This window comes from Tiliqua scincoides, chromosome 2 (assembly GCF_035046505.1).
Source record: "Tiliqua scincoides isolate rTilSci1 chromosome 2, rTilSci1.hap2, whole genome shotgun sequence".
NCBI lineage: Eukaryota > Metazoa > Chordata > Lepidosauria > Squamata > Scincidae > Tiliqua > Tiliqua scincoides.
In genome coordinates this window covers 95,446,940-95,474,349 of record NC_089822.1, presented here as the reverse complement: position 1 = coordinate 95,474,349, position 27,410 = coordinate 95,446,940, and the positions used below count along the sequence as shown (strand labels likewise).

Below are 27,410 nucleotides of genomic sequence, written 5' to 3'. Positions count from 1 at the left end.
CTCCTTTCGTAGCTTGCAACAATTAGGAGAACAAGAAGTTTCCTCTGTGCTTGTACCTAAATAACTTTGGTAGATAATGTCACCCAGTAACCTTGTTGGAGAAGTGGCAACCACCAGATCACTCCATCAAAACAAAGGATTTAGACCAGTGATGCCCAAACCTCAGCCCAGAGGCCACTTGTGACCTTCAGGGACTTCCACTCTGGTCCATGGGGAGCCCGCAGTCTCCAATGAGACTTGAGACTTGCTGGAGTCCATGTTGGCCTGATGCAACTGCTCTCAGTGTGAGGGCAACTGTTGGACCTCTCATGTGAGCTGTGGGATGAGGGCTCCCTCCACTGCTTGCTGTTTCACGTCTGTGATGCAGCAGCAGCAGCGAAGTACAGGCCAGCCTTACTTTGTGCAATGCCTTTTATAGGCCATGAGCTATCGCAAGACCTTCATTCATTCTTATAAGATCCATCTCTAATATATTCATTTATGTAAATTTATTCAAATTTGAAATGTAAGTTAATTCCTTCTTTCCTGGCCCCTGACACAGTGTCCAAGAGATGATGTGGCCCTCCTGCCAAAAAGCTTGGACACCCCTGATCTAGACAGATACATTTGCTACCCATTTCGTGGGAGGGTGTGAGAGTAAATAGAATGCCAGACCCAGGAGACTGGTAGCAAGATGAAAGTATCTTGTGGTCTTCTGTGCTTCCTGAGGCACCTGGTGGGCCACTGTGAGATACAGGAAGCTGAACTAGATGGGCCCTGGGCCTGATCCAGCAGGTTTCTTCTTATGTTCTTAATTGGCAGGTGCCTGCCAGTCCTGGAGGAAGGGTAGCTATCTGAGATAGGAAGAAGAACCTCAATCCAAAAAGACATGAACTTGCTAGTAATGTATTCTCAGAAGGAAATCTCTGGTCCAATATGAAAGGTGATAAAATGAAAACATGAAACTCTTAGGTGTTTTTGTCTTTTCTCAGAGTAGGTGGCACTGCTTGTAGCAGCTGAATTCTGGGAACAAGGAGATCTGGAAATGTCTGTACTTCAGCAACAGCCTATTGTAAGTGGGTTGCATCAAAAAGGAAGTTCTTCCTCACCAAAGCATCTCCATTTCCAGTCCTATTTTGCACTATCTGTCCTGTGGCCCACACCACTGAATCAGGAAAGCAGAGCAGCAGGATAGTCGCAGTTCTGTTAACACAGGCATTCAGGTGGTGCGCAAGCCTTGGTGAAGCATGAGCATCATACTGGACTACCCCTCCTCCAAGAGTCTTCCACGTTCCCCCTACCACTGCTTGGTATCCCCCATTCACAGCACTTTGCTTTTTCCCACAATGGTAGAAATGGGAGCCACTCACTTATATCAAAGTGAAGGGGTGCATTCAAGGGTATCACTGAGGTTGCAGCCAGTACCCACTCTTTTGAGGAGAGCCAGTTTCACCCCTCCCCACAAAGTCTTCTGCATTGCAACCTGTTTACTTAGTCCACAGAACTTAATGGGAGCCATTTATGGCCAAACTCTCAGTGAGCTCTAGAAATGCGCTTCCTATTGTTTTTCTTTTAAAACAGCTGTATGACACGGTAATGCTGGTTAGAACTGGAGTGTGGGGGATGGTAGGGTTCATTCTCCCACCACGCTTTCCCCCCCCCCCCCGGAAAATCACCCAGCTGGTGAAGATTTGCCCATGAAGCTGCAATTCCATTTTTGGAGCAAACGGGAGAAATATTTGCATGGGCAGAAACATGAATTCTGATTCTAATAAAAGTTGCCACCCACAAGGATGAAAAAAGAGTCTCTGGTTCAAAGCACACCTCCAGAGCACACGTTTACATGCTCTTGTAATTTGGCTCTTAGACTATAGCATATTCTCAATTATGGGAGCGTTAGGACAGAGAAAATATTTCTTTACTCAGCATGTAATTAGTCTGTGGAACTCCCTGCCACAGGAAGTGGTGATGGCATCTCGCCTGGATGCCTTCAAGAAGGGATTAGACAAATTTCTGGAGGAAAAGTCCATCACGTGTTACAAGTAATAGTAGATATGTGTAAGCTCCTGATTTTATTAGCCGCCCTGGGTCCCTTTTTGGGAGAAGGGCGGGATAAAAATAAAGTTTTATTATTATTTATTAGTTTTATTTATGAGTAGGCTACCTCAAAATGCCAGATGCAGGAGAGTGCACCAGGTTGCAAGTTGTGTCTTGTTGTCTTGTGTGCTCCCTGGAGCACTTGGTGGGCCACTCTGAGATACAGGAAGCTGGACTAGATGGGCCTTTGACCTGATCCAGCGGGGCTCTTCTTATGTTCTTATAGAACACCACCCTGGAGGTATTTTATTGGTTAGGCTAGGCAGGGGTGTCAAACACAAGGCCCATAGGCCAGGTATTGCCCACAGAAGCGTTTTATCCAGCCCATGTGATAATGGAGCTCTCCCAGCACTGCGCTTCCAGCCATGCGGCTTCTGCTAAGGCTCTAGGAGGGAGAGAGGGAAGGAGGCCTCCGAATGGAAGGAATGCTACACGGGAAGTGGCAGACCAAGGGGGCGAAGGAGATGCTGCTGAGGTGCTGGGAGATCCTGGTTAACACACAGGCCATGCTTTCACAGAGCTGCTGAGCTATGAAGTGATGCCTTGATAGAAGTGGCATTGCTTAAAGTGTGGCCTGTGTGATAATTGGGCTCTCCCATTCTTGAAAATACGATCAAGATTTGCATATTCTCTTCTGTCATTTTCAGCTAATGTGTTCCTAGGTAAGAACAAAGTGCTTATTTCTGACCATTAATCCACTTAATTACATCCCTTCCTGCTTCATGATGTAACTTCTGACCCTCAACAGGCAGCTTTGTATGCTATTCAGCCTGCTGTATTAAACAAGTTTGTTACCCCTGTGCTAGGGTATAACAAAAAAGAAACATAACTCACGCATGTGCAATAGACATAGATCTATCTGTATACGAGTATTTATGCCTATACAAATGTAATTCTTGTTGTTTTCTGCTAGCCTATGATGGACAGAAGGAAAGCTGCTGAGCTTCCAAAGCTTCAAGTTGGTTTCATTGACTTTGTGTGCACATTTGTATATAAGGTAAGCAGTGTCACTTGAGATCTATTCATCAACCTCAGACAACATTTCAGTTTAGGCAAAGAATATTTAATTAAAGCAAATGTTTTACAGTACGGACATCTCTGGCTCTTCCAAGAATGCTGGTAGGAAACCAGGGCTGCTTCTACACTAGCTCTTCTTCTTGCTGGTCAGCAATATTTTCAAGTCATGACATACAGTAGTTTAGAAAACTATGGTTGCTTCTACGGTAGCTCTTGTTTCTGGAATTGCCATGCTTTCATGTACTTTTTACAGGAGATCAAGTCACTATCATGATCAAACTGTTGCTTTCCACTGCTTTCTCAGATCAGATCTGTGGTGTATTTGTTTGCAAAGGACTACTGAGGCTTGTTAAGAGTTATTCTGGCTATAGTTAAACATTTCCTCTTCGTAGTTTCTGCCCCTTATTGCTTCCTGTTCGGCACAATTTGCGAATAAGTGAATTTCTGCTTAATCACCCCTTCATTAGTCAGCTTCTGTTCTCAGAAGCAACAGTGTTACATTCAAGTCTTCCAACACCAGACAGCCTTTTCGTATTGTGTAAATTATTAACTATGCAAATCAAGCTCATTTATTGTATTGTCTATCAGTTACTTTGTGTCTGTTCCAACTAACAACCTTAAAAAGCCAGAGAAGGATCAGGGGAGACATGTTTTTACCAGAACGTTAGCTTATGCGTACCCTGTTTGCTTAGGCTTTCTTCTCAAACAGCAAAGCTTATCTGGCAGGCATGTAGGAAGATGGCTGCTGAGTTCTTCTGTGTTTGATTCTGCCAATATTACATGGCTCTGCAGTGCTTCCGTCGTTCAGTTAATATGCATGTATAGAGTGACCAGATGCAATGGAGGAAGAATGCCTATACCTTTAACAATTGCAGCAGTTTTCAATCTTTTTCATCTCATGGCACACTGACAAGGCACTAAAATTGTCAAGGCACACTATCAGGTTTTCAACAATTGACAAGGCACACCATGCTGCCAGGTGGGGGGGGGGCTCACATCCCCCATTGGCCCTAATAATAAATTACTTTCCTTCAAATTCTGTGGGACACATGTGAACCACTTGTGACACACCAATGTACCATGGCACAGTGGTTGAAAATGGCTGAACTAATGTATAGAAGAGGGAATTTTGGCAGCTTATGAAACCCTTCCATGTTGAACTGCACCTGCCAAAACTGCCTCTTCTATACAATGGTTAAAGGTTTAGGCACTCTGTCCTTCACTGCATCTGGTCACCCTGTGCATGTAGAAATTTCAAGTCTTGGCAGAAAGTGTTCTTTGTTTTTTGCCCCAGATCATGAACCCCTGACAGTTGGATTTTAAAAAATAGCACCCTCCCTTAGCTTCTAGAGATTACTTGTGATAAGAAAATGGAATGTCTTCAGGGTCTGCTGAAGAAAGATTCAGGGTGAAATCCAAAGGTGCCCAAAGGTGCCCCTTGTGCCCTTTTCTCAATGTTATTGAAAAAGTGCTGTAAAGCACTTTCACGCCAACATAAGGGGAGACAGGCCGGTGCATGGATGTGCGCCGGCCTCCCTGAGCCAACACAGGTCTCAGACTGGGTGAGTTTACGTCAGGTGAGTGCGGCTGGTGCAGGGGTCGGGGGGCGTGGGGAGGGCGGGCGGGCAGCAGGCGTTCCCGAGGGTGGGCAGGCGGGGAGTGGGAGTCAGGGCCAGGATCCAGCGCTTATGCCGCATCCTAGCCCCGTTCCTGGGGGCCTCAGAGCAGTCCCGAGCTGCTCAGATTTGCGCCACCTTCCAGCCTGCCTGTTCCAGCACAAGTTAGGCTGCCTAGCTACTGTCCTATGCGCACTCCACGCTTAGAGTACATCCCATTAATTTTAGGGGGATTTAATTCATTTCCATTATGTTCAGTTATGTCAGGATATGGTTAGAATAATCTCCTCATTTCTTTAGAAGTATGCTACCCAGTTCAATGGGACCTGCTTCCAAGCAGGTGTGCCCAGTGTAGCAGCTTTAAGCCCTATGGAATGTTGAGAATGAGAGGCTCTCTCTACCAAGAGTTAGAAACAGAACATAATTATTCTGCCATCAGAAAATCAGGCAGTACTATTTGTGCTCAGTCAGTGGAAAAAAAAACAAAGGAGGCAAAAAGTATTTATTATATAAATCTTAATTTTTATTTATTATCGTGTATTTCTTCTTTTAAATTAACCTGTATCATTTTTAAAAGGAGTAACCTGTCGGATGATCCCTGCTCAAAGCCAAGAGGAAGGCGAAAAACCTCCAGGATCTCTGGCCAATTTGCCCTGGAGGAAAATTCCTTCCTGACCCCAAAAGTGGCGGTCGACACTATCCAGGGCATGTGAGCAAGGACCATGAGCCACCAAATCTCTGGGGCTCCCTCCTCCTGCCATCCAATTCATTGTCTTAGGGTCATACTAGATTGTGGCCACCCCCAGAATTGACTGAATAGGCTGTGCAATTACAGATTCATTCAGTCAATAAGACTATAATAGGAAGTTGAATGGTAAAATTATGGCAAAGGAGACTGAATGCTCTCTTCCCATTGGAGTATCTTTTCCTAATCATTACCTCTTGTGCATATTGTTATACTTAAATTTATATTCTTGCTATGGTTCTTCTCTCTCTTGGCTGTTCATCTGGCTGACACTGGGTTTATAGATGTGTGTCCATCTTCAATGTTGCTTTTATTTTTTGCTCTGTCTGAAAGAATAGCGACAATTTCTGATTACTCAAATGTTGTAAGAAGAAGCAATCTCCTCTGGTTGGAAAAAATGATCAGTTGAATACAATACCACAATATGAGCTCAATTCATTATCTGATTCCTTCCTTCCTTCCTTCCTTCCTTCCTTCCTTCCTTCCTTCCTTCCTTCCTTCCTTCCTTCCTTCCTTCCTTCCTTCTCCCATGCTTTCAACTGTAATGATCGGGAATGCACAAATTTATTCTTTGCAGCACAATGGATTTGACTTAATGGAGAGGCTAATTACTTAGCTGTTCCCTGTTCTTTTCTCTCTGGAGGAGCTGTGTAATGGACATACCTGTGCGGATGACATTCCTGAAGACAAAACTTACCATTTGAGTCTATGAGGAAACTGGATTTTTATTTTTTCAATTGTATTGAGCATGATACATTTCTCTATACTGTTACACCAAGCCAATCCCTACAAATGAAGATTTGTCAAGTTATTCTCTTCCATTCTCCATCAATTTCTATTCTTACAAGACAAAAGTATCTTTTCATTTACCTGGGACAAGTACCCCTTTTTCTCTGCGGAGAATTTGTCAATGACAGTTTCTCACTTATTCTGCAAAAAGAGTCAAACTAATGTTGACCAATCGCACATGTTTTCAGTGATTGATTTGAACAGCTCAGGCAGCCAGAAAAAGTGGTCAAGTATCTGGATTATTTATAAGGGTTTACCTCCATCTTGGTGACAATCATCAATGATGTTCTATACTTCCTTTGTTTTGAAGAAGGGCGAGACATTATGTTCTGCAAAGATGTCACCTAAACAAGTTTAACAAATGTCTAACAATCACAGATGTTTCACTGATTTTTTTGAATAGCACGGATGATCAGGAAAAGCAATCAAGTACCTGGATTGTTTTGTAAGGATTTACCTCCATCTCAGATAAATATTGTGAGAAGAAGCAACTTCTTCCGGTTGAGGAAACTGATTTCATTGTATACAATACCACTACAAGAGCCATGATCCACGGCTTCCTTCTGTCCTTTCTCCCATACTTTCAACTGTAATGATCAGGAATGCAAAAATTTATTCTTTGCAGAAACCTAGTGGAGGTCTTTGACTTAATGGAGAGGTCAAAGACATATGTTGCTCACTGTTCTTTTCCCTTTGGATGAACTATATAATGAAAGTACCTGTGCTGTTGACATTTCTGAAGATAAATCTGATCACTTGGTCCATACGGAAACTGGACTGATGTTTTTGACCTGTTTACAGAATTTCAAAGTATGCCTTGCTTTCTTGGTCATTTATTAGTGGTAGAATAACTCAGTTTTGAGAGTGGAAGGACTATGGAAATTTTTCATTCAATCTGCTAGCTTAAAAAACAAACAGAAAAACCACTCAAAATGAACAAAAAACCATGTTCACTCATTATAGATGTTTTCAGCCATTAGTCTGAAAAGAACAGTGGGCTCAGAAAAATGATCACATACCTGCTTTCATAGACAAGAGAGACACATTACAGACATACCCTCTCAATTGTGCTATTCAGATGTGCTGCTTTATGTTTTCCATTCCTTTGAGTTAAGCCATTTCTGCCCTTGTTGCATATCTGCAATAGGGACCAAATGTAAACACCTATGGGCTGGGCAAAAAATGGGTTAAGAAAAAGTTATGTTTCTTACCTTGCATTAGACTTTTTCTTATGAGTGTTACTTTTTAAATTTGTACTGAGTACAATTTCTTTATGCTCTTTAAGCCAAACCAGTCCCTGCATATGGAGACTTGTCTGGTTATCCTCTTCCATTTGGCATACAATCCTGCTCTTACAAGATGAAAATCTCTTTTCATCTACCTTGGGCAAGTATTTCTCTCTTCAGAAAATACATAGTCTACAATTTCTCACCCATTTTGCAAAGACATTGGCAAAAAAGTCAAACCAATGCTTACCAATCACAGATGTTTCACAGATTGATTTGAACAGTTGCACCAGCAAGAAAAAGTGATCAAATATCTGGATTATTTATAAGGATTTACCTCCATCTTGGTGATGATCATCAATGATGCTTTATACATCCCTTTGTTTTGAAGAAGGGCAACACATTATGTTCTGCAAAGATGTCACCAAAAAGAGTCAAACAAATGTTTACCTATCAAAGATGTTTCACAGTTTGGTTTGAACAGGTCCATTAGCCAGAAAAAAGTGATCAAATATCTGAATTTTTTGTAATTATTTACCTCAATCTCGTATCACTCCAATACTGTGACAAGAAGCAATCTCTTCTAGTTGGAGAAAATAATTGCCACTACAAGAGCCATGATCCATTGCTGCATACTCTCTTTTCTCCCATACTTTCAACTGTAATGATCAGGAATGCTCAAATTCATTCTTTACAGAAACCTAATGGAGGTCTTTGATTGAACTTAACGGAGAGGTTAAAGACTTACGTTGCTTCTGTTTTTTCCCTTTGGATGGGCTGTATAATGAAAGTACTTCGGCCGCTGACATTACTGAAGACAAATCTTACCACTTGTGTCCATAAGGAAACTGGGTTGATATTTTGGTCTGTTTATAGAATTTCAAAATATGTCTTACCCGTCTTGGTCATTTATTACTAGTAGAATAAATATATTTTGTGGAAAGATGAACTGTGGAATTTTTTTCATTTAAGCTGCCAATTAAAACAAAACAGAAAAACCACTCATAATGATGTTTTCAGCCATTAGTGTGAAAAGACCAGCAGGCTCAGAAGAATGAGCAAATATCTGCTTTCTTTGGCAAGGCAGATACCCTAAGGATAATTGAGCCACAATACCATTGCTTCCTTCTGTCCTTTCTTCTATGCTTTCAACTGTAATGATCAGGAATGCACAAATTCATTCTTTACAGGAACCTAATGGAGGTCTTTGATTTGACAATGGAGAGGTTAAAGACTTACATTGCTTCCTGTCCCTTTCTCTTTGAATGAGCTGTATAATGAAAGTACCTGTGCTGTTGACATTTCTGAAGACAAATCATACCACTTGGGTCCATAAAGAAACTGGATTGATTTTTTTGGATAAACTATTTCAAAATATGCCTTGCCCTCTTGGTTGCTTCTTAGTGATAGAATAACTCTATTTTGAGAATGGATGATGGAAATTTTTCATTCAATCTGCCAGTTTAAAAAAACAACAACAGAAAAACCACTCAAAACGAGTAAAAATCCTTTTCACTCATTATAGATGTTTTCAACCATCAGTCTGAAAAGACCAGCATGTCCTGAAGAATGAGCTAATATCTGCTTACTTTGTCAAGAAATACACCCTAAGGACATACCTCCCTATTTGTGATGTTCAACTGTACCGTTTTACTTTTTTGTCTTGTTTGGGATAACTGCAACAAGTTATTTTTCGTACCTTGCATCAGACATTTGCTTATGAATATTACTTTTTAAAATTTGTACTGAGTACAATTTCTTTATGCTTTTTAAGCCAAGCCAGTCCCTGCACAAGAAGATTTGTTTAGTTATCCTCTTCCATTCTGCATACAGTCATGCTCTTACAAGATAAATTACCTTTTCATTTACCTTGGAGAAGTAAGTATCTTTCTCTTCAGTGAAAACATAGTCTACAATTTCTCGCTCATTCTGCAAAGTCACCATAAAGATTCAAAAGAAAAATGTTTAGCAGTCACAGATGTTTTCAGTGATTGGTGTGATCAGGTCCACCAGCCAGAAAAGTGATCAAATATCTGGATTCTTGTGAAGAATTTACCTCCATCTTCTTGGTGATGATCATCAATGATGTTATACACCTTACTTCCCTTGTCTTAAAAAACTGTAACACATTCTGTTCCTTAACTTGCTTATGTCATGAATTTTTCTTTCTTAACTATGTCAGAAACTATGAACTATGCAGCTTTCTCAACCAATTTCTAAATTTGAAGTGGTTTCTTTGCTGTCGGTAGGTCATGTTTTCTGTACAGATATATGTTTGAAGGATGAGGGTGTCACCTTTCCTGGAGGTATCTTTTACCCCATAGTCAAGCCTTGACAAAGACAATAGACAGAGCCAGACAATAAAAGAAAATAATGGTGCTTGGCATTTGAGGATGGTGATGGTTACTTAGTTCCACCTTTTTGATGATTCTAGTGCAACTAAAAGCATTTTTTACCTCTCACCAGTTAGCTTCACCATTGTTTTGTTTTTGTTCAACCACTTTTGTCCAACTACTTATCTTGAATATTCTCAAAATCTTCCAACCTCCATCTTTCCTCCAGTGAAGATCTGATAGCAGTCGCCCCATTTAAACTGTGTCTATGTCTGGCTGTGTTCCTCCCTAAAATTTGATCAATGAATGAGATATCTTGAGAACTCACCTGGTCATCGAGGCGGTTTGGAAATGTTGCTGGAAACATAGGTGATTGGCTGTGTAATCTTTTGTCAGAGATGACTGCTCAATGTGTTACAATCCTGTGTGTATCTCTCAAAAGATAAGCCTCCTTTGAATTCAATGGGACTTCCTCCCAGGGGTATGCGCAGGACTGACTTAAGTTTCTTTTTTGTTCTTACTCACTTTACTTTAGCCTGATCTTTCTCTCCACTAGAGGAATCCCAAGCTGCCCACCTGAGATCCTGCTCCTCTGTCCACTGCATTCCCAACCAACTGACACTAACTGCCAAGCTTGATCCGGCACTGAGAGAACAATGAGGGCATCATAATGGGCAGGAACATCATAATCTTGATCATGTGGGAGTGGGAGGAGGCATGATGTCATCCCCAAGCACTTTAGGCAGTTGTTGTTGACTAACACATTTTAGGGCCCTTGTACAATGTAAACACGGCCGTTTTAAAACCAGTCCAGTAGTAATTCTCAAACAGATTGATAGCCCAACCCTCACAGAACTAGAGTCCCCAGAAGTCCATGTTGATAAGGAACAACAAACCAACTCAGCTTGCAAAAGGTCAGCAGTAGGGTAAAGGTGTTCATGTAGGGTGCTGAGCCCCACACGAATGCACAGGATCGGGTGTAGCAGAGTTCCACCGGACGGGCCTCCCTTCCACCCCCACCTCTCACCCGCCCTCTCCCTGCCTCCCGCCTCCCTGTCACACCCCCTCCCTGCCCTCTCTCCGCCCTCTGCCTGCCTCCCCTCTCCCTGGAATGTCTCCTCCCTGCCCCCTTCCTGCCCCCACTTACCATGCCATGGCTCGGTGGTGCGTGCAACTGCCGAGCGGCGGAGGATGGGTGCCCACCTGGTGCTAGCCCAGTGCCAGCCAGCGCTGGGCTAGCACGGGTGCTTGCCCGTCAGTAAGCCTCGCAAATGTGCCTTACAGCATGATTGCGACAGTGTGCGCTGGCGGGAAGCCGATGTGCCGAGCTCAGGATTGGGCTCTTAGTTCTTTCATGGCTATTCAGAGACAAATATACACTAAGGACACAATCCTATGCATGTCTCCTCAGAAGTAAGTCCCATTGTGTTCAATAGGTCTTACCCCCAGGAAAGTGTGCATAGGATTATAGCCTAAATGACTTGGGAGCCAATTCTATCCAGTTTTCCAGTGCCTTTGCAGCTCTGCCAATGGGGTATGCACGGCTTCCTGGGTTGGGAAGACAGTCACTGAGGCCTCCTCAGGGCATGGGAACATTTGTTCCCTTACCTTGGGGCTGCATTGCAGCTGCACTGGTGCTGGAAAGTTGGATAGGATCAGGCCCTTGGTATTTACTGAGGTATTCACATAATGGTGCTCATTTAGTTCCATTTTTCAAAAAATTCAGAATGTTCTGGTAAGGTCATAGGCAGCGATAGGGGGGTGCGGGGGGTGCGGGCCGCACCAGTTGACGCACGGGGGGGGAAGTGCTCTGGGGGAGGATGCGCTAACATCGCAGCGTTAGGAGCTATCCCATCATGCCATGCACCATTGGATGCAGAATGTCCAGCAGAGTGTAATGCAATAAACAGAATTGAAATCGCTCCTTGCTTTCAAAAGTTATGGCCAAAAACCCGGAAGGAAAAAATGCATGGATCCCTATGGAAAGTGAAAGTGAGCTGTATCGCATGTTTACTCGCGAGTAGGCGTACGTGCCATAGTCCATCAGAAAGGGCAAGCTGAGAGGAATCCAATGACTCCTGAATGGTCCCGATCTAATGCATGCAGCCCCCAAAAACGCGAGAAGGAGGTCCCCCCTCCCAGCTGCGAGTCTATGGAAAGCGAAGCAGCCTCATGTCGTGTTTACTTGCGAGTAGGCAGACGTGCCTTGGCTGGTGGTCAGGCCAGGCAAAGGGGAATGTGAGGACACCAGAATGGTCCCGATCTGCTGGAGCTGGAGTGCAACAAATGTCCAGAGGCAGCCTCCCCCCCCCCCCACTAAAAAGGACAAAAAAGAGGCTTGAGCTGGTAAGGGGACGTTTTCTATTTTGCACTTACAAAGCCAGGTGGGTCTTTATCTTGATCTGCTTGAAATAGAAGAACTTTAACTGGGCACTAGGAAGGGCTGGAAATCTCACTGATTCTTTTGGGGGCTGTTACTGCAGGCAGACTACAGAGTAAGCTCCGTTGACCACTATGGGACTTACTTCAGAGTAGACATGCATAGGATTGGGCTCACAGGCTGCAATCCTACCCACACTTTCCTGAGAGTAAGCCCCATTGACCACTATGGGACTTACTTCAGAGTAGATTCACTTGGTGGAACAGGACTGGCTCCCCCTTATTTAATTATTTTAATTTAATTATTTATAATCATTTATTTTAATTTGCTTGATGATGTCACTTCTGGCCATGACATCACTTCCAATGGGTCCTGGACAGAATGTCATTCTAAAAAGTGGGTCCTGGTGCTAAAAGTTTGAGAACTGCTGCAATAAGGTGTTAGTAAGTTGACACGGGGTGGGTGTGTGTGAGAGAAACTCTACAAGTTTTCAAAATCACTAAAATCAGAATTCGGAGGAATAATTCCATCATGTTATATATCAATCAATGTGTAATTTCATGCAGAATGCAATGAAACAAACCACATTGAAATATCTGTGTTCTAACAAAAGGTACAGCCAAAAAACCAGTGGGGCGAGGCGATGGTACATCACCACGCCCACCTGGGGTGTTGCCCCGCCCACTACATGGGGTGATGCGCAGGCCTCCCGCACCGGGAGTGAAGCCACTGGGTAAGTGATGCGAATCCTAGTGATGCCACTCACTGGGTAAGGTTGAGGTTGCGGAGAGCAAGAAAGGCAGAGGAAGGGTGCAGAAATGCACTTGAAGGCAGGGTGTATCTGTGAAGGCCATACAAAGAAGGGAACAGGTAATGATGCCCAATGGAAAAGACTGGAACTTTTGGAAGCCTCTCCCCTCCCCTTCAAAAGCCCTAGCAATATTTCTGTTGTTGGCTTCTGCTGCTTTTCTTTTTCCTTGCCTCAGGAATTCTCACGCTTCCATGAGGAAATTCAGCCAATGTATGAAAGGCTGCTGAACAACAGAAAAGAATGGAAAGCCCTGGCAGATGAGTATGAAGTGAAAACGAAAGCTTTGGAAGAAGAAAAGCAGAAAGAAGAAGAGAAGAAAGCTACCAGCAAAGGTTAGAAAAGAAACGCCTCTTAAGTGGACATTTTGGAATGTTCTCTTCATGTTTGTGGCTTTTGAAACAACAATTCATATTACTGGAGTTATTAGAAGTGTGTATGTTTCAGATTTTAGAGAGAATGGAAATACTAAATACCAAGATATTCCATCTGAAATAGGGTTGTTAGCCTATCAATCTGAAATCGAAGCAGGAGCGCAATCTGCTACATACAAGCTGCTAGCAACTTTCCAGAACTGAGGCAAATCCTACCCAGCTCAGCCCAGTCCTTTTCAAGCTCATAAATCCAGGAAGTTATACCAGCCCAACACCTCCCCTTTCTAACAACAAAGGGCACAATCCAAACCAGGTCTACTCAGAAGTAAGTCCTATTTTGTTCAATGGGGTTTACTCCCAGGAAAGTATGGTTAGGATTGCAGCCAGAAACTCTTGCTGTACACCATCGCCAGAATCCTCCTTTTCCCCAGGCGCCCCACCTTCAAGCACCCTCTGCCTGACATTATTTTTGCACTGTCAGCAGTCCAACAGAGAGAAATTAAGGTTGCTTCAGAGTCCCCTAGTTTTTCCAAAATGCCACTCAGAAACAGCTCATTCATAATAATAACTCTTCTTTCCTCCCACAGGAGCCATGTCCACTTCTAACGGACGAAGCACTGCCTCATCTTCAACTTGTTGTATAATTTAAAACTTGGCCGTTGAAGTTGGCATCCACTGTATACTCAGCCAGAAAACATAACCAATCTTGTCTCCTAGATGAGCATACATGTGTCTGAAAATACATTTCATTCCCACTTTCTTTTTAGTTTAGATGTACACTCCAAACAGCTTAAAGGTAACATAATGTGTGGAGAAGCCCAACTTATTACCATATAGTCTTCCACCTGGAATGTTGTGTGTTTGTATATAGTGTTGTTCCTCTTCTATCGCATTCTGTAGTGATGGGATACCATAGTTGCATTCTCTCTAAGTATTCTTTAAAATTTCAAATGGCAATACAAGATCTGATAAAGAATATCCCATAAAGATCTGATGGAGTATTCCAAGTACCATTTACATTTCCATTTACAACCCCCTTCTTTCAATGAGAAATATGCCTGATTTAACACATTGCTTTGTGCAGGATTCTGGCAATTAAAGTCTAAAAGTCTACTTTGTTAAAGGGCACATTTCACTCAAGTTCCCAGCACTATGTGCAGGCTATTCTCTTTGTACCTAAAGTCTTGTTAATGTTGCCTTTGTTGCACCCCACTGTACCTCTTACCCTGTCAATCAGAGATGAGACATAGATTCCTGAGCCATGACAACATTTCTAGGATGCCCCCACTTCTATCAGCTGTAACATAGACCATATCAGGGGATTCCAGTGTGTTTTTATTCTATTCTGATATCACTGCCAGTATAGTGGCAGAGAATAGGGCAGTCAATGCCACACAGTGCTTCCCGGGCCAGAGGGTATAGATGTGTAGATCCATCAGTGGCTTGATTTTTCAAAGTAAAGTTATTATTGTGGCACACATTTGGAAGTTAGTAGTTTACAATGGCACTTTAAAGGCAGCAGTTAAATTTTATCAGATTTTGGAGTGTGTTGACTGCCCAAGATCTGCTGCTATATACAAACCATAGCATCGAAACTCTCATTAACTAAAGAAACAGGTGATAGATTGTAACTGGATAGTGCTAGGGTGGTGCCCCATTGCCAAAATAGAACTGCATATGGCAATAATTGTAATTAAGGGCCCAATCCTAAACAGGCCCAGCGGCGGTACTGGGTACCATAAACATGCCGAAAAGCATGTTTACAGCACCTTTAGAGTAGGGAGCACTGGTGCTGTGCCTTGTAGGGAGTAGGGAGCTGCTGAAGGAGAATGGCTGCTGCTGGGGATAAGTGTGACTTGTGATAGCAAGTATGTATTACATGGAAGACTCCATGCATCCTGCAAATTTAAAAAAAAAGAAACACTTTATCAGCAGTGTTCCCTCTAAGCTGCATGGCTGCGCAGCTCTAAACCAAGCCCCATGCAGCTCGGCCCCTGGGACCTGGCCATTATATCATTACTGTCTGCTCCAGAGCTACCACCCTGTGGCCATGCTAAAGCTTCACACAGCAGGAAGGAAAATTACAGGGAACCCTGTTTATCAACCCGCACACTTTGGCCACAGTCCAATGTATTTAAGCCCGTTCACGTTAGTGAGAGAACTCTGCAGTGGATTGAAGTCTTCGTGTGCAGAATTGTCCATTGATAAACTTTGATAGCAACACTTAGACTTGGCTAATACTTTCCATTTGAAAATGGGAAGCCTCCAAATGTGATAGCATGTCTCTTTTCCCCTTCTTTATTACTAGCAATCATTTAAATAGTAAGTATAACGCTGGGCAGATTTCACTATCAAATCCCTGAGAATTCGCTATAGTTGTTCTCTTCCCTGAATCTGTTTATAAAGAAAACTGATGCCAGCTTGCTTAGCTCACTTTTAGACAGTGTAATTTGAAAATACTACTTGAGACAAACTATTTAACCTTTTCCACAGCAGATGGTTAACACTGTGTGCAGATTTGTAGGTGGATTATTAAAGGCTTCCTTTGCTCCTTATTCCAAAAGTTTCGCCTCTTTATTCCAAAGTTATGTAAGACACACACAAGACACAAGACAAATTACCTTTGAAATTACACCACAACCAGAAAGGATATAATTATAGCAGCTTTACAGTCATGTTACTGGTTGTAGAGGAAGTCTGTTTCACCAGATACCGGCATAGATTGTAGTCACATTCCAATGTGGATTTAAGTGTACTTAAAGCCATCCTGCTCACTAGGTTTCACTACACTTAATGTTCCACTGCATTGCAAATACTATATTTAACATCTTTTAACTGAAATCAGCATGTTGGGGCACTGAGAAGTGGGGGGGGGGGTCTTGGGCCCCTGCCCGTCACCTGGGTCCTCACCCATATGGGGCAGCAGCCCATGTAGGGCATTCAGGGCCATGCTCACATGGCTTGTCTCCTCAGGACTGTCTGCTAACTCCCACAGCCTTCAGAACAAAGGCAGGGAGGGAGTTTACAAGACCCTACTCCTCAGCAGCTCCAGGGCCTCACCTACAGGGTTCTGGAGCCTCCCTTCCAGCTAGTCTCCTGCCCTCAAACAGCCCCTTCCTGACTCTCCCTTTCTATTCCCCTGGCATTGGTTGGTTGGTTCCTTCCCACTTCCTGGATCCACACCACACAGTCTGGTCACCTCATTAAGCATCCTCTTATACCTTCTACCTATTGTTACTTCCTATTCAGCACAACTGAGGAATCAGTGAATTGCTGCTTAATCACCACCCCTTGATGAGGTAGTTTCTGTTCCCAAAAGTAAGGTGGCCATACTCAAGTGTTCTAACAGACAATCTAATCTGCATATGTTCAAATTCTTGAATTATGCAAATCAATCTCATGAATTATTGCATTATCTATGAATTGCTTTTTGTCTGTTACCAGTGAACTTCTTTAAAAAGCCAGAGAGGAATCAGGGGACTGGTATTTTTACCAGAGCATTAACTTCTGTCCAATTTGCTTGTGCTTTCTTCTCAAACAGCCAAGCTTATCTGGCAGTTCATGTAGGAAGCTGTTGTGTTCTCCTGAGACTGATTCTGCCAGCAATTTAGATACCGTAATGTGCAAGTAGAAATTCCAAGTATAGGGTCCCCCCCTTGTATTTCAGCCCAAGCCTTGAACCCTTTGACAATTGGATTCTAGAAAAAAAAGCACCTTCCCTAACCTTAGCTGTGGTTAGAAAAAAATGGAAGCTCTTCACATTCAGTTGAAGATAGATTTTGGTTGCTTTTCTATGCATACTCCAAATTTATTGTAGAGTACATCCCATTAGTTTCAGTGAGAGTTAATTAGTTTCCATGAGACTTAATTCAAAGAAATGATGATATGCAGAAGTAACTCCTTCAGAAGTAATCTATCCAGTTCAATGAGACTTGCTTCCAAGCAAGTACACACAATACAGGTTGAACCTCATTATTCGCATGGGTTCCGTTCCAAGCACTCACTTGGATGGCAGAAAAGGCACTATAGCAAATCAATTTAAAAAACAAAGTTCCTTTGCTCCAGTGATTTAAAAACAGCCTTGTTGACCTTTGTGATGTAAGATAAGAGTAATTAAGAAGACAATCCATCAATCAGTCCTCCTCCAAGCGCTTACAAAGGTGCTTCACTCAGTCCCTCCCTTCACTAGTGCTCAGGGGGAAGGGAGGGACCCGCTGGAGAGAGAAGAACTGATGGATTGTCAGCCAGCTGCCCTGTCTCTCTTTCTCTCTCTCATTAGGAAGGCTGTGTTAAAGTACTGTTCAGTTTTTTAATCTGATTTTAAAGGGATGCATTTTTCCCCTTCTCCAGGGATCAGCACATTCCTTTTCATTTGTAGTGGCCATTCATGTTGAGTCAAATCCGTGTATTAAAAATCAGTGTATAAAAAGGCTGGACCTGTATCACAGAAAGAAAGATTAGAAAGGGAACACAACCTTTGTGGGATCACAAAAACCAAATTTTACTGTTTGTGCTCAATCAGTGAATAATACCAAAGGAGGCAAAACGTGTTTATTTTATTAATATTTATTTTTCTTTTATTATCTTCTATTTCCTCTTTTAAAATTAAGCTGTATCCATTTTAAATGAACTGACCTGTCAGATGACCCCTGCTCGATGCCAAGAGGAAGGCGAAAAACCTCCAGGATCTCTGGCCAATCTGCCCTGGAGGAAAATTCCTTCCTGACCCCAAAAGTGGCGGTCAACGCTATCCTGGGCATGTGAGCAAGGACCATAAGCAACCAAGGCTCCAATCTTATCCAACGTTTCAGCGATGATGTAGCCATGCCAACAGGGCATGTGCTGCATCCTGTAGGGGGGAGAGGCAGGCACAGAAACCTCCTCAAGGTAAAGGAATGTTTGTTGCCTTACCTTGAGGCTGGATTGCAGCTGACTTGGTGCTGGAGAGTTGGATAAGATTGGGCCCTAAATCTCTGGGGCCCTCTTCCCATTTCCCACTCTGTTGTCTTGGAGTCAGACTAGATGCGGCCACCCTCTGAATCGACTGAACAGGTTGTGCCGAGACAAATTATGACAAAGATAGAATGATCTCTTTCCCACTGGAGTACCTTTTCCTAAATAATTACCTCTCGTGCATATTATTATATTTAAATTTACATCCTTGCCATGAATCTTCTCTGTGTCTGCTGCTCATCTGGCTGACTCTGGATTTATGGATGCACAACCAGCTTTAATGTTGTCTTTAATCTGCCTGAAAGAATAAATAGTGAGCAATTTTGGATTACTCAAATATTGTGATGAGAAGCAATCTCCTCTGGTTGGAAAAAATGATCTATTGCATACAAAACCACTATATGAGCCATTTCCTTCCTTCCTTCCTTCCTTCCTTCCTTCCTTCCTTCCTTCCTTCCTTCCTTCCTTCCTTCCTTCTCCCATGCTTTCAACTGTAATGATCAGGAATGCACAAATTTATTCTTTGCAGCACAATGGATTTGACTTAATGGAGAGGCTAATTACTTAGCTGTTCCCTGTTCTTTTCTCTCCGGAGGAGCTGTGTAATGGACGTACCTGTGCTGATGACATTCCTGAAGACAAAACGTACCACTTGAGTTCATAAGGAAACTAGACTGATTTTTAAAAATCAAAAAGCCAATGAGGATTTTAAAATACATCTTTCCCTCTTGTTCATTTATTGGTGGCAGGATAACCATATTTTGAGAATGGATGAACTACAGCTTTTTGGTTAAATACAGAAATTATTCATTCAATCTGCAAATAAAAAAAGAGAAAAAAACCTCTCTCTTGCAAAAAAACAAACAACTGTTCAGTCATTATAAATCTTTTCAGCCCATTCATAGGAAAAGACCAGCAAACCCCAAAAAGTGTCAAAATACTCTATCAGCTTTCTTTGGCTAAACAGATCACCTAAGGATGTAACTCAAAATTGGTGATCTTCAACAGTGATGTTTTACATTTTCCTCTTCTTTAGGATAATTGCTGCAAGATGTTACTCAACTTGCATCAAACGTTTTCTTATGACTAGTGATATCTTTTAATTGTTATTGTGTATGATATTTCTTAATGCCTTAAAGCCAAGCCAGTCCCTGCTAATGAAAATTTGTTACTCTCTTCCATTCTCCATCAATTTCACTTATTACAAGGCGAAAGTATCTTTTCATTTACCTGGGACAAGTATCTGAGTTTCTCTTCAGAAAATACATAGTCTCCAGTTTATCATTCTTTCTGCAAAGAAGTCACCAAAAAGAGTCAAACTAATGTCTACCAGTCATAGAGGTTTCACAGATTGGTTTCAACAGGTTCACTAGCCAGAAACAATGATCAAGTATCTGGATTGTTTTGTCAGGATTTACCTCCATCTCAGATTACTCAGAAGAAGAAACAGTCTCTTCCAGTTGGAGAAAATGATTTCATTGTATACAATACCACTACATGAGCCACGATCCATTCCTTCCTTCGGTCCTTTCTTCCATGCTTTCAGCTGTAATGCTCAGGAATGCACAAATTTGTTCTTTGCAGGAACCTAATGGAGGTCTTTGATTTGACTTAATGGAGAGGTTAAAGACATACTTTGCTTCCTGTTCTTTTCCCTTTGCATGAGCTGTATAATGAAAAGTACCTGTCATCAGGTTGTGTCTGTTGTCTTGTGTGCTCCCTCGGGCATTTAGTGGGCCACTGTGTGATACAGGAAGCTGGACTAGATGGGCCCTTGGCCTGATCCAGCGGGGCTCTTCTTATGTTCTTATGACATTTCAGAAAACAAATGGGTTACCACGGGTTCATAAGGGTGATTTTTTGGACTGTTTACAGGATTTCAAAATATACCTTACCTCCTTGGTCATTTATTAGCAGCAGAATAACTCTATTTTGAGAATGGGTGGAATATGGAATTTTTTCATTCAATCTGCCAATTAAAGCAAAAACAGAAAAACCACTGAAAATGAGCAGAAAAACTTGTTCACTCATTATAGATGCTTTCAGCCATTAGTCTGTAAAGACCAGCAGCTGTAGAGGAAAGACCAAATATCTGCTTTCTTTGGCAAGGGAGACACCCTAAGGCCATACCTCCTTATATGCAATGTTCAACTATGCTGTTTTACTTTTTCCTTCTTTGAAATAACTGCAACAAGTTTTGTTGTTTACCATGCATTTTCTTATAAAATGTTTCTTTATTTCTTTATACTTTTTAAGCCAATGTCCCTGCAAATGAAGATCTGTCTATTATTTTTTCTATTCTCCATAAATTTCTGTTCTTACAAGACAAAAATATCTTTTCATTTACCTTGGACAAGTATTCTTCAGAGAATACATGAATGACAGTTTCTCACTCATTCTACAAAGAAATCACCAAAAAGTCAAAGAAATGTTTTCCAGTCACAGATGTTTCATAGATTAATGGATGGTTTGAACAGGTCCATTAGCCAGAAAATATGATCAACTATCTGGATTATTTATAGTTTATTTATAACTATCTGGATTATTTATATTTACCTCCATCTTGGTGATAATCATCAATGATGTTTTATACCTCCCTGTTTTTGAAAAAGGTCAACAAATTATGTTCTGCGGAGAAGTCACCCAAAAGAATCAAACAAATGCTTACCAATCACAGATATTTTACCAATTGGTTTGGACAAGTCCAGTAACCAGAAAAAAATTATCAAATACCTGGATTGTTTATAAGGATTTACCTCCATCTTGGTGATGATCATCAATGATGTGATGTTTTATACTTCCCTTGTTTTGAAGAAGGACATTATGTTCTGCAAAGAAGTCATCAAAGAGATTAAAATAAAAGTTTTCTAATCACAGATGTTTCAGATTGGTTTGAACAGGTCCAGTAGTGAGAAAAAGTGATCAAATATCTGGATTCTTTTGTAAAGATTTACCTACGTCTCAGATTACTCAAACAGAAGAAGCAACCTCTTCCGGTTGGAGAAAATGATTTCATTGCATACCATACCACTATAAGAGCCACGATCCATTGCTGCCTTCTGACCTTTCTCCCATGCTTTCATCTGTGATGATCAGGAAAGAACAAATTTATTCTTTGCAGGATCTGAATTGAGATCTTTGATTTGACTTAATCAAATCCCTGTTCTTTGCCCTCTGGATGAGGTGTGTAATGAAAGTGCTGTTGACATTTCTGAAGACAAATTTTACTTCTTGGGTCCATAAGGAGATTGGGATGATTATTTTGGACTGTTCATGGGATTTCAAAAGATGCCTTATCCTCTTGGTCATTTATTAGTGGTACGATAGCTATATTTTGAGAATGGATGGATTTTCATTTAATCTGCCAGTTAAAAGAAAAATTGAAAAACCAGGCAAAATGAGCAAAAAACCTGTTCACTCATTATATACGTTTTCAGCAATTAGCCAGAAAAGACCAGAAGACTCAGAAGAATAAGCAAATATCTGCTTTCTTTGGCAAGACAGATACCCTAAGGACATACTTCCTCATTGGTAATGTTCAACTATGCTGTTTTACATTTTCCTTTCTTTTAGAATAACTGCAACAAGTTATGCTTCTTACTTTGCATCAGACATTTCTTTATGCTTTTTAAGACAAACCATTCCCTACAAATGAAATCTAATTATTTTTTTTCTATTCTCCATAAATTTCTATTCTTACAAATCAAAAATATTTTTTCTTTTACCTTGGACAACTATCTTCCTCTTCAGAGAATACATGAATAATAGTTTCTCATTCTACAAAGAAGTAACCAAAAAGAGTCAAAGAAATGTTTTCCAATCACAGATGTTTCAGAGATTGATGGATGGTTTGAAGAGGTCACATTAGCTAGATAATATGATCTACTGTCTGGATTATTTATAAGGATTTACCTCCATCTTGGTGATGATCATCAATGATGTTTTATACTTTCCTTGGTTTGAAAAAGGTCAACAAATTATGTTCTGTAGAGATGTCACCCAAAAGAATCAAACAAATGCTTACCAATCACAGATGTTTTACCGATTGGTTTGAACAGGTCCAGTAGCCAGAAAAAATGATCAAATACCTGGATTATTTATAAGGATTTACCTCCATCTTGGTGGTGATTATCAACGATACTTCCCTCGTTTTGAAAAAGGCAACACGTTATGTTCTGCTAAGAAGTCACCAAAAAGAGTCAAACTAAAGTTTTCCAATCACAGATGTTTCACAGATTGGTTTGAACTGGTCCACTAGTAGAAAAAGCAATCAAATATTTGGAAAAATATTTTTAAGGATTTACCTCCATCTTGGATTACTCAAACATTGTGGGATGAAGCACTCTTTCCGTCAGAGAAAATGATTTAATTGCATACAATCCACTACAAGAGCCATGATTCATTGCTGCTCTCTATCCTTTTTAGCATGTTTTCAACTGTAATGATCAGGAAAGCATGAATTTATTCTTTGCAGGAATGTAATGGAGGTTTTTGATTTGACAATGGAGAGGTTAAAGACTTACATTGCTTCCTGTCCCTTTCTCTTTGAATGAGCTGTATAATGAAAGTACCTGTGCTGTTGACATTTCTGAAGACAAATCATACCACTTGGGTCCATAAAGAAACTGGATTGATTTTTTTGGATAAACTATTTCAAAATATGCCTTGCCCTCTTGGTTTCTTCTTAGTGATAGAATAACTCTATTTTGAGAATGGATGATGGAAATTTTTCATTCAATCTGCCAGTTTAAAAAAACAACAACAGAAAAACCACTCAAAACGAGTAAAAATCCTTTTCACTCATTATAGATTTCAACCATCAGTCTGAAAAGACCAGCATGTCCTGAAGAATGAGCAAATATCTGCTTTCATTGGCAAAAGAGATAGCCTAAAGACTTACCTCTTCATGATGTTCAGATGTGCTGTTTTACATTTTCCACTCCTTTGAGTTGTGCAACAAATTAACAAATTTCTTACCTTGCATCAGATTTTTTTCTTATGAGTGTTCCTTTTAAAATCTGTATTGAGTACAATTTCTTTATGCTTTTTAAGCTAAGCCCTGCACAAGAAGATTCATTTTGTTATCCTTTTCCATTCTGCATACAACCCTGCTCTTACAAGATGAAAATATCTTTCCATTTACCTTGGAAAAATATCTCTCTCTTCAGAGAATATGTAATCTCCAATTCCTCATTCATTCTGCAAAGAAGTCACCAAAAAGATTAAAAAGAAAAAGAGTTGTCACAGATGTTTTCAGTAATTGATTTGATCAGGTCCACTAGCCAGAAAAAGTGATCAAATATCTAGATCCTTGTTAAGGATTTACCTCCATCTTGGTGATGATGATCAATGATGTTCTATACTTCTCTTGTTTTAAGGAAGAGCAATGCATTATGTTCCTTAACCTGCTTGTGTCGCGAATGTATTGCTTTCTTGCATATGTCCGAACATAAGTACGAACTATACAGCTTTTCCAGCCAATCCTGAAGTAGTGGTTTTCTCTTTGCTGTCAGTAGATCCTGTTTTCTGTATAAATATATGTTTGCAAATATGAAGGTGTAATCTTTCCTGGAGATAACTTTTTCCCCCTACAGTCAAGTCTTGACAAAGATCATTTGGAGAGCCAGGCAACAAAAGAAGATAACAGCATTTGAGGATGGTGAAATACTCACCGGATTTGCTAGTTGCTAGTCCACCTTTCTGATGAATACTACCTGCTTGTTCTGCACCTGAAAAACATTTCTTACCTGTCACCAGGTAACTTCACCATTGTTTTGTTTTTGTTCAACCACTTTTGTTCAGCTGCTTCTCTTGTATATTCTCAAAATCTTCCAGCCTCCACCGTTTCTACAGTGAGGATTTGTTAGCAGTCACCCCATTTAAACTGTGTCTATGTTTGGCTGTGTCCCTCCCTGATATTTGATCAATGAATGAGAAATCTTGAGAGCTCACCTGGTCAGCAAGGCAGTTTGGAAATGTTGACTGAGACATAGATGTTTGGCTTTGTTATCTTTTGCCAGAAATGACTGCTCAATGTGTCACAATCCTATGTGTATCTATCAAGACATAAGCCATTTTGAGTTCAATGGGATTTAATCTCAGGGAAGTATATAGGGGACTGCAGTCTTAACTTTCTTTTTTTGTTCCTGCTCACTTTGTTGCCTGATCTTTCTCTCCACTAGAGAGCCACACTCAAATGGACCCCATTCCCCCACCTCCAAGCAGCTTATTGTACTTACATATACAGGAGAAAATACCTCAGAACCAGTACATCACAGGAAACACCTGGCAAGTGTTCTGGGGAGTGGGGAGGCCCCCCTGACCCTTAGAAAGCCTTCCAAGTGGCCACAAAAAGTTACTTCTGGTTTTTCATGAAAACCAGGAAGTGATGTTTTTAGGCCTTTAGAAGTTCAGAGGACCAGAACACTCTCCAGACACAACCAGAGCACAGCTTCAGTTGTGTTCATTTTAGTTGGCTGGAGGCTTGCAGGAGACCAAAGGCTGGCTGTGGCCAGGTAGACGCTATCCATGGGCCACATTGGGTCCCCAGGCTGGGTTTTGAGACCCCTCTACTAAATGAAACCCAAGCTATCCACTTGAGATCCTGCTGCTCTGTCCACCTCCTTGCCAGCCAACTGACTCTAACTGCCAAGCGTGATCCAGCACTGAGAGAACAATGAGAGCATCATAATGGGCAGGAACATCATCAGTTTGATTATGTGGGAGTGGGAGGAGGCATGATGTCATCCCTGGGCACTTTGGGCAGTTGTAGTTGACTAACACTATTTAGGACCTTTCTACAACAATGCAGTTTTTAAACCAGCCCAGTAGTAGTTGGGTGAGAAATATAACACATAGCCCAGCCATTATAGAAATAGAGTTCCCAAGATCAATGGAGAGGAGGAACAAGCCAACTTAGCTCATTTTTGTCCGGTCCACAGGTGTACGCATTTGGTCCCTGTTGTGTATATGCAACGTTGGGCAGTAATGGTTTAAGCTGCAATCTTCTGCACATTTACCTGGGTGTAGGTGTCACTGAACTCAATGGGCCTTACTTCTGAGTGGGTGACATCCTTCAGTCTCAGAAGACTATGGTATCAGGCTCGGAATAGTGGTTCTGGAACAGTGTCCTCTCCAGTGCGCAAAGCCTGGGTAAAGTAGATATGGAGGATAGACTGTTTCCCATGCAGCAAATCCCCCCCTCTCCACGTCACTGAAATGGTCCAATGGAAAGGCAGAAGCCAATACAGTTGGTTCCAGTGGTGTCACAGGAGTTGCCAGGACGTGACTGTGTTCAGCCATGAACTGCCTCAGGGGCTCCGGCTCTGGATTTTGCCTCAAGGTTGACTCCTGAAGCCTTTTCCATAACTGGATGTAGCCACAAAGCAGTGGAGGTTTGGGATCAGAGTTTTCCTTCTCTCAGATGAGCTGCCTTCCCAGGCTGATGAGTCCCATCTACCCAGTGGCTGTTTAGTCACCTCTTACGACAAGTACAGCCAAACTGAGGGCCTATTCTTATCCCCCAGCCCCCAGGGGTATTCTGAGTAGATATACATAGCATTGCCCTGTTCTCTCTGTAGAGAATACACAGTGAGCCAGAGTGATGTGGACTTAGGCCTGTAAAATCCAGGTTCAAATCCCCAGTCAGCCACAAAGCTTCTTGGGTGACTTCGTGCCAGTTACTCCATCTCAGCCTCACCTACATCACAGGGTTATTGTGCAGATAAAGATGAGGGGCAGAACCACACACACCACCTTGAGCTCCTTGGAGGAAGGACAGTATAAAAATGTGAAACAAAAATATACCCTCAATTTTAGAATTCTGAAATGTTTGTTGGTGATGAGAAGACTTCTGTTTTATTGCAGGGGTGCAGTGAATCACTAAGATGATGCATTTATGAAGTTTATTCATCAAATATAGAGTGTCAAGAAGTATAAACCCCACACCATTTCACAGATAGGCCTATACAGCTCCATAAAGATATGCTAGGTTACTCCAACAAGCAGGAATCTGCCCACAATTATGCCCCCTTCTTTAAAAAAAATATGCTTTTTATGTAAACATATTGCTTTGTGCAGGACACTAGGACTCCCTAACCCCATGTTAAGGATGAATGACAAGTAGAAACCTGCCTAGATGTTATTATCATGAAGAGGCACAGTTGCAGCTCTCATACCCATCTTCTTCCAGTGTCTGTGTTTCTGAAGAAACTGATGCCAGCTTGCTCAACCCACTTGCAGATACTATGACTGGGAAAAACTATTTTGTGACAAATTATTTAGCCATTTCGGCAAGACTGTTAGATTGCATGCAAATGTTCAGCTAGATAATTAAAGGCCTCCTTTAAGAACATACGAACAGCCCCACTGGATCAGGCCATAGGCCCATCTAGTCCAGCTTCTTGTATCTCACAGCAGCCCCACCAAATGCCCCAGGGAGCACACCAGATAACCTCATTCTAGTGCCCTCCCTTGCATCTGGCATTCTGACATAACCATTTCTAAAATCAGGAGGTTGCGCATACACATCATGGCTCGTAACCCCTAATGGATTTTTCCTCCAGAAACTTGTCCAATCCCCTTTTAAAGGCATCCAGGCCAGATGCCATCACCACATCCTGAGGCAAGGGGTTCCACAGACCAACCACACGCTGAGTAAAGAAATATTTTCTTTTGTCTGTCCTAACCCGCCCAACACTCAATTTTAGTGGATGTCCCCTGGTTCTGGTGTTATGTGAGAGTGTAAAGAGCATCTCCCTATCCACTCTGTCCATCCCCTGCATAATTTTGTATGTCTCAATCATGTTCCCCCCCAGGCGTCTCTTTTCTAGGCTGAAGAGGCCCAAACGCCGTAGCCTTTCCTCATAAGGAAGGTGCCCCAGCCCAGCAATCATCTTAGTTGCCCTCTTTTGCACATTTTCCATTTCTAATATGTCCTTTTTGAGATGTGGCGACCAGAACTGGACACAATACTGCAGGTGTGGCCTTACCATCGATTTGTAAAACATTATAATATTAGCCGTTTTGTTCTCAATACCTTTTCTAATGATACCAAGCATAGAATTGGCCTTCTTCACTGCTGCCGCACATTGG

At 41.6% G+C, this 27,410-nt stretch overlaps 1 protein-coding gene across 1 annotated transcript in view; it reads left to right on the top strand.

Moving 5' to 3' along the window:
* PDE6B (phosphodiesterase 6B) overlaps positions 1 to 13,330 on the top strand; it is a 41,414-nt gene extending 28,084 nt beyond the window's left edge. Inside the window, exons 19-21 of the mRNA XM_066612625.1 lie at positions 977 to 1,051; positions 2,990 to 3,073; positions 13,169 to 13,330. Of these exons, the coding sequence (XP_066468722.1) occupies positions 977 to 1,051; positions 2,990 to 3,073; positions 13,169 to 13,330 (321 nt within the window). The remainder of the gene's footprint in view (positions 1 to 976; positions 1,052 to 2,989; positions 3,074 to 13,168) is intronic.
* Positions 13,331 to 27,410: the final 14,080 nt, after the last annotated feature.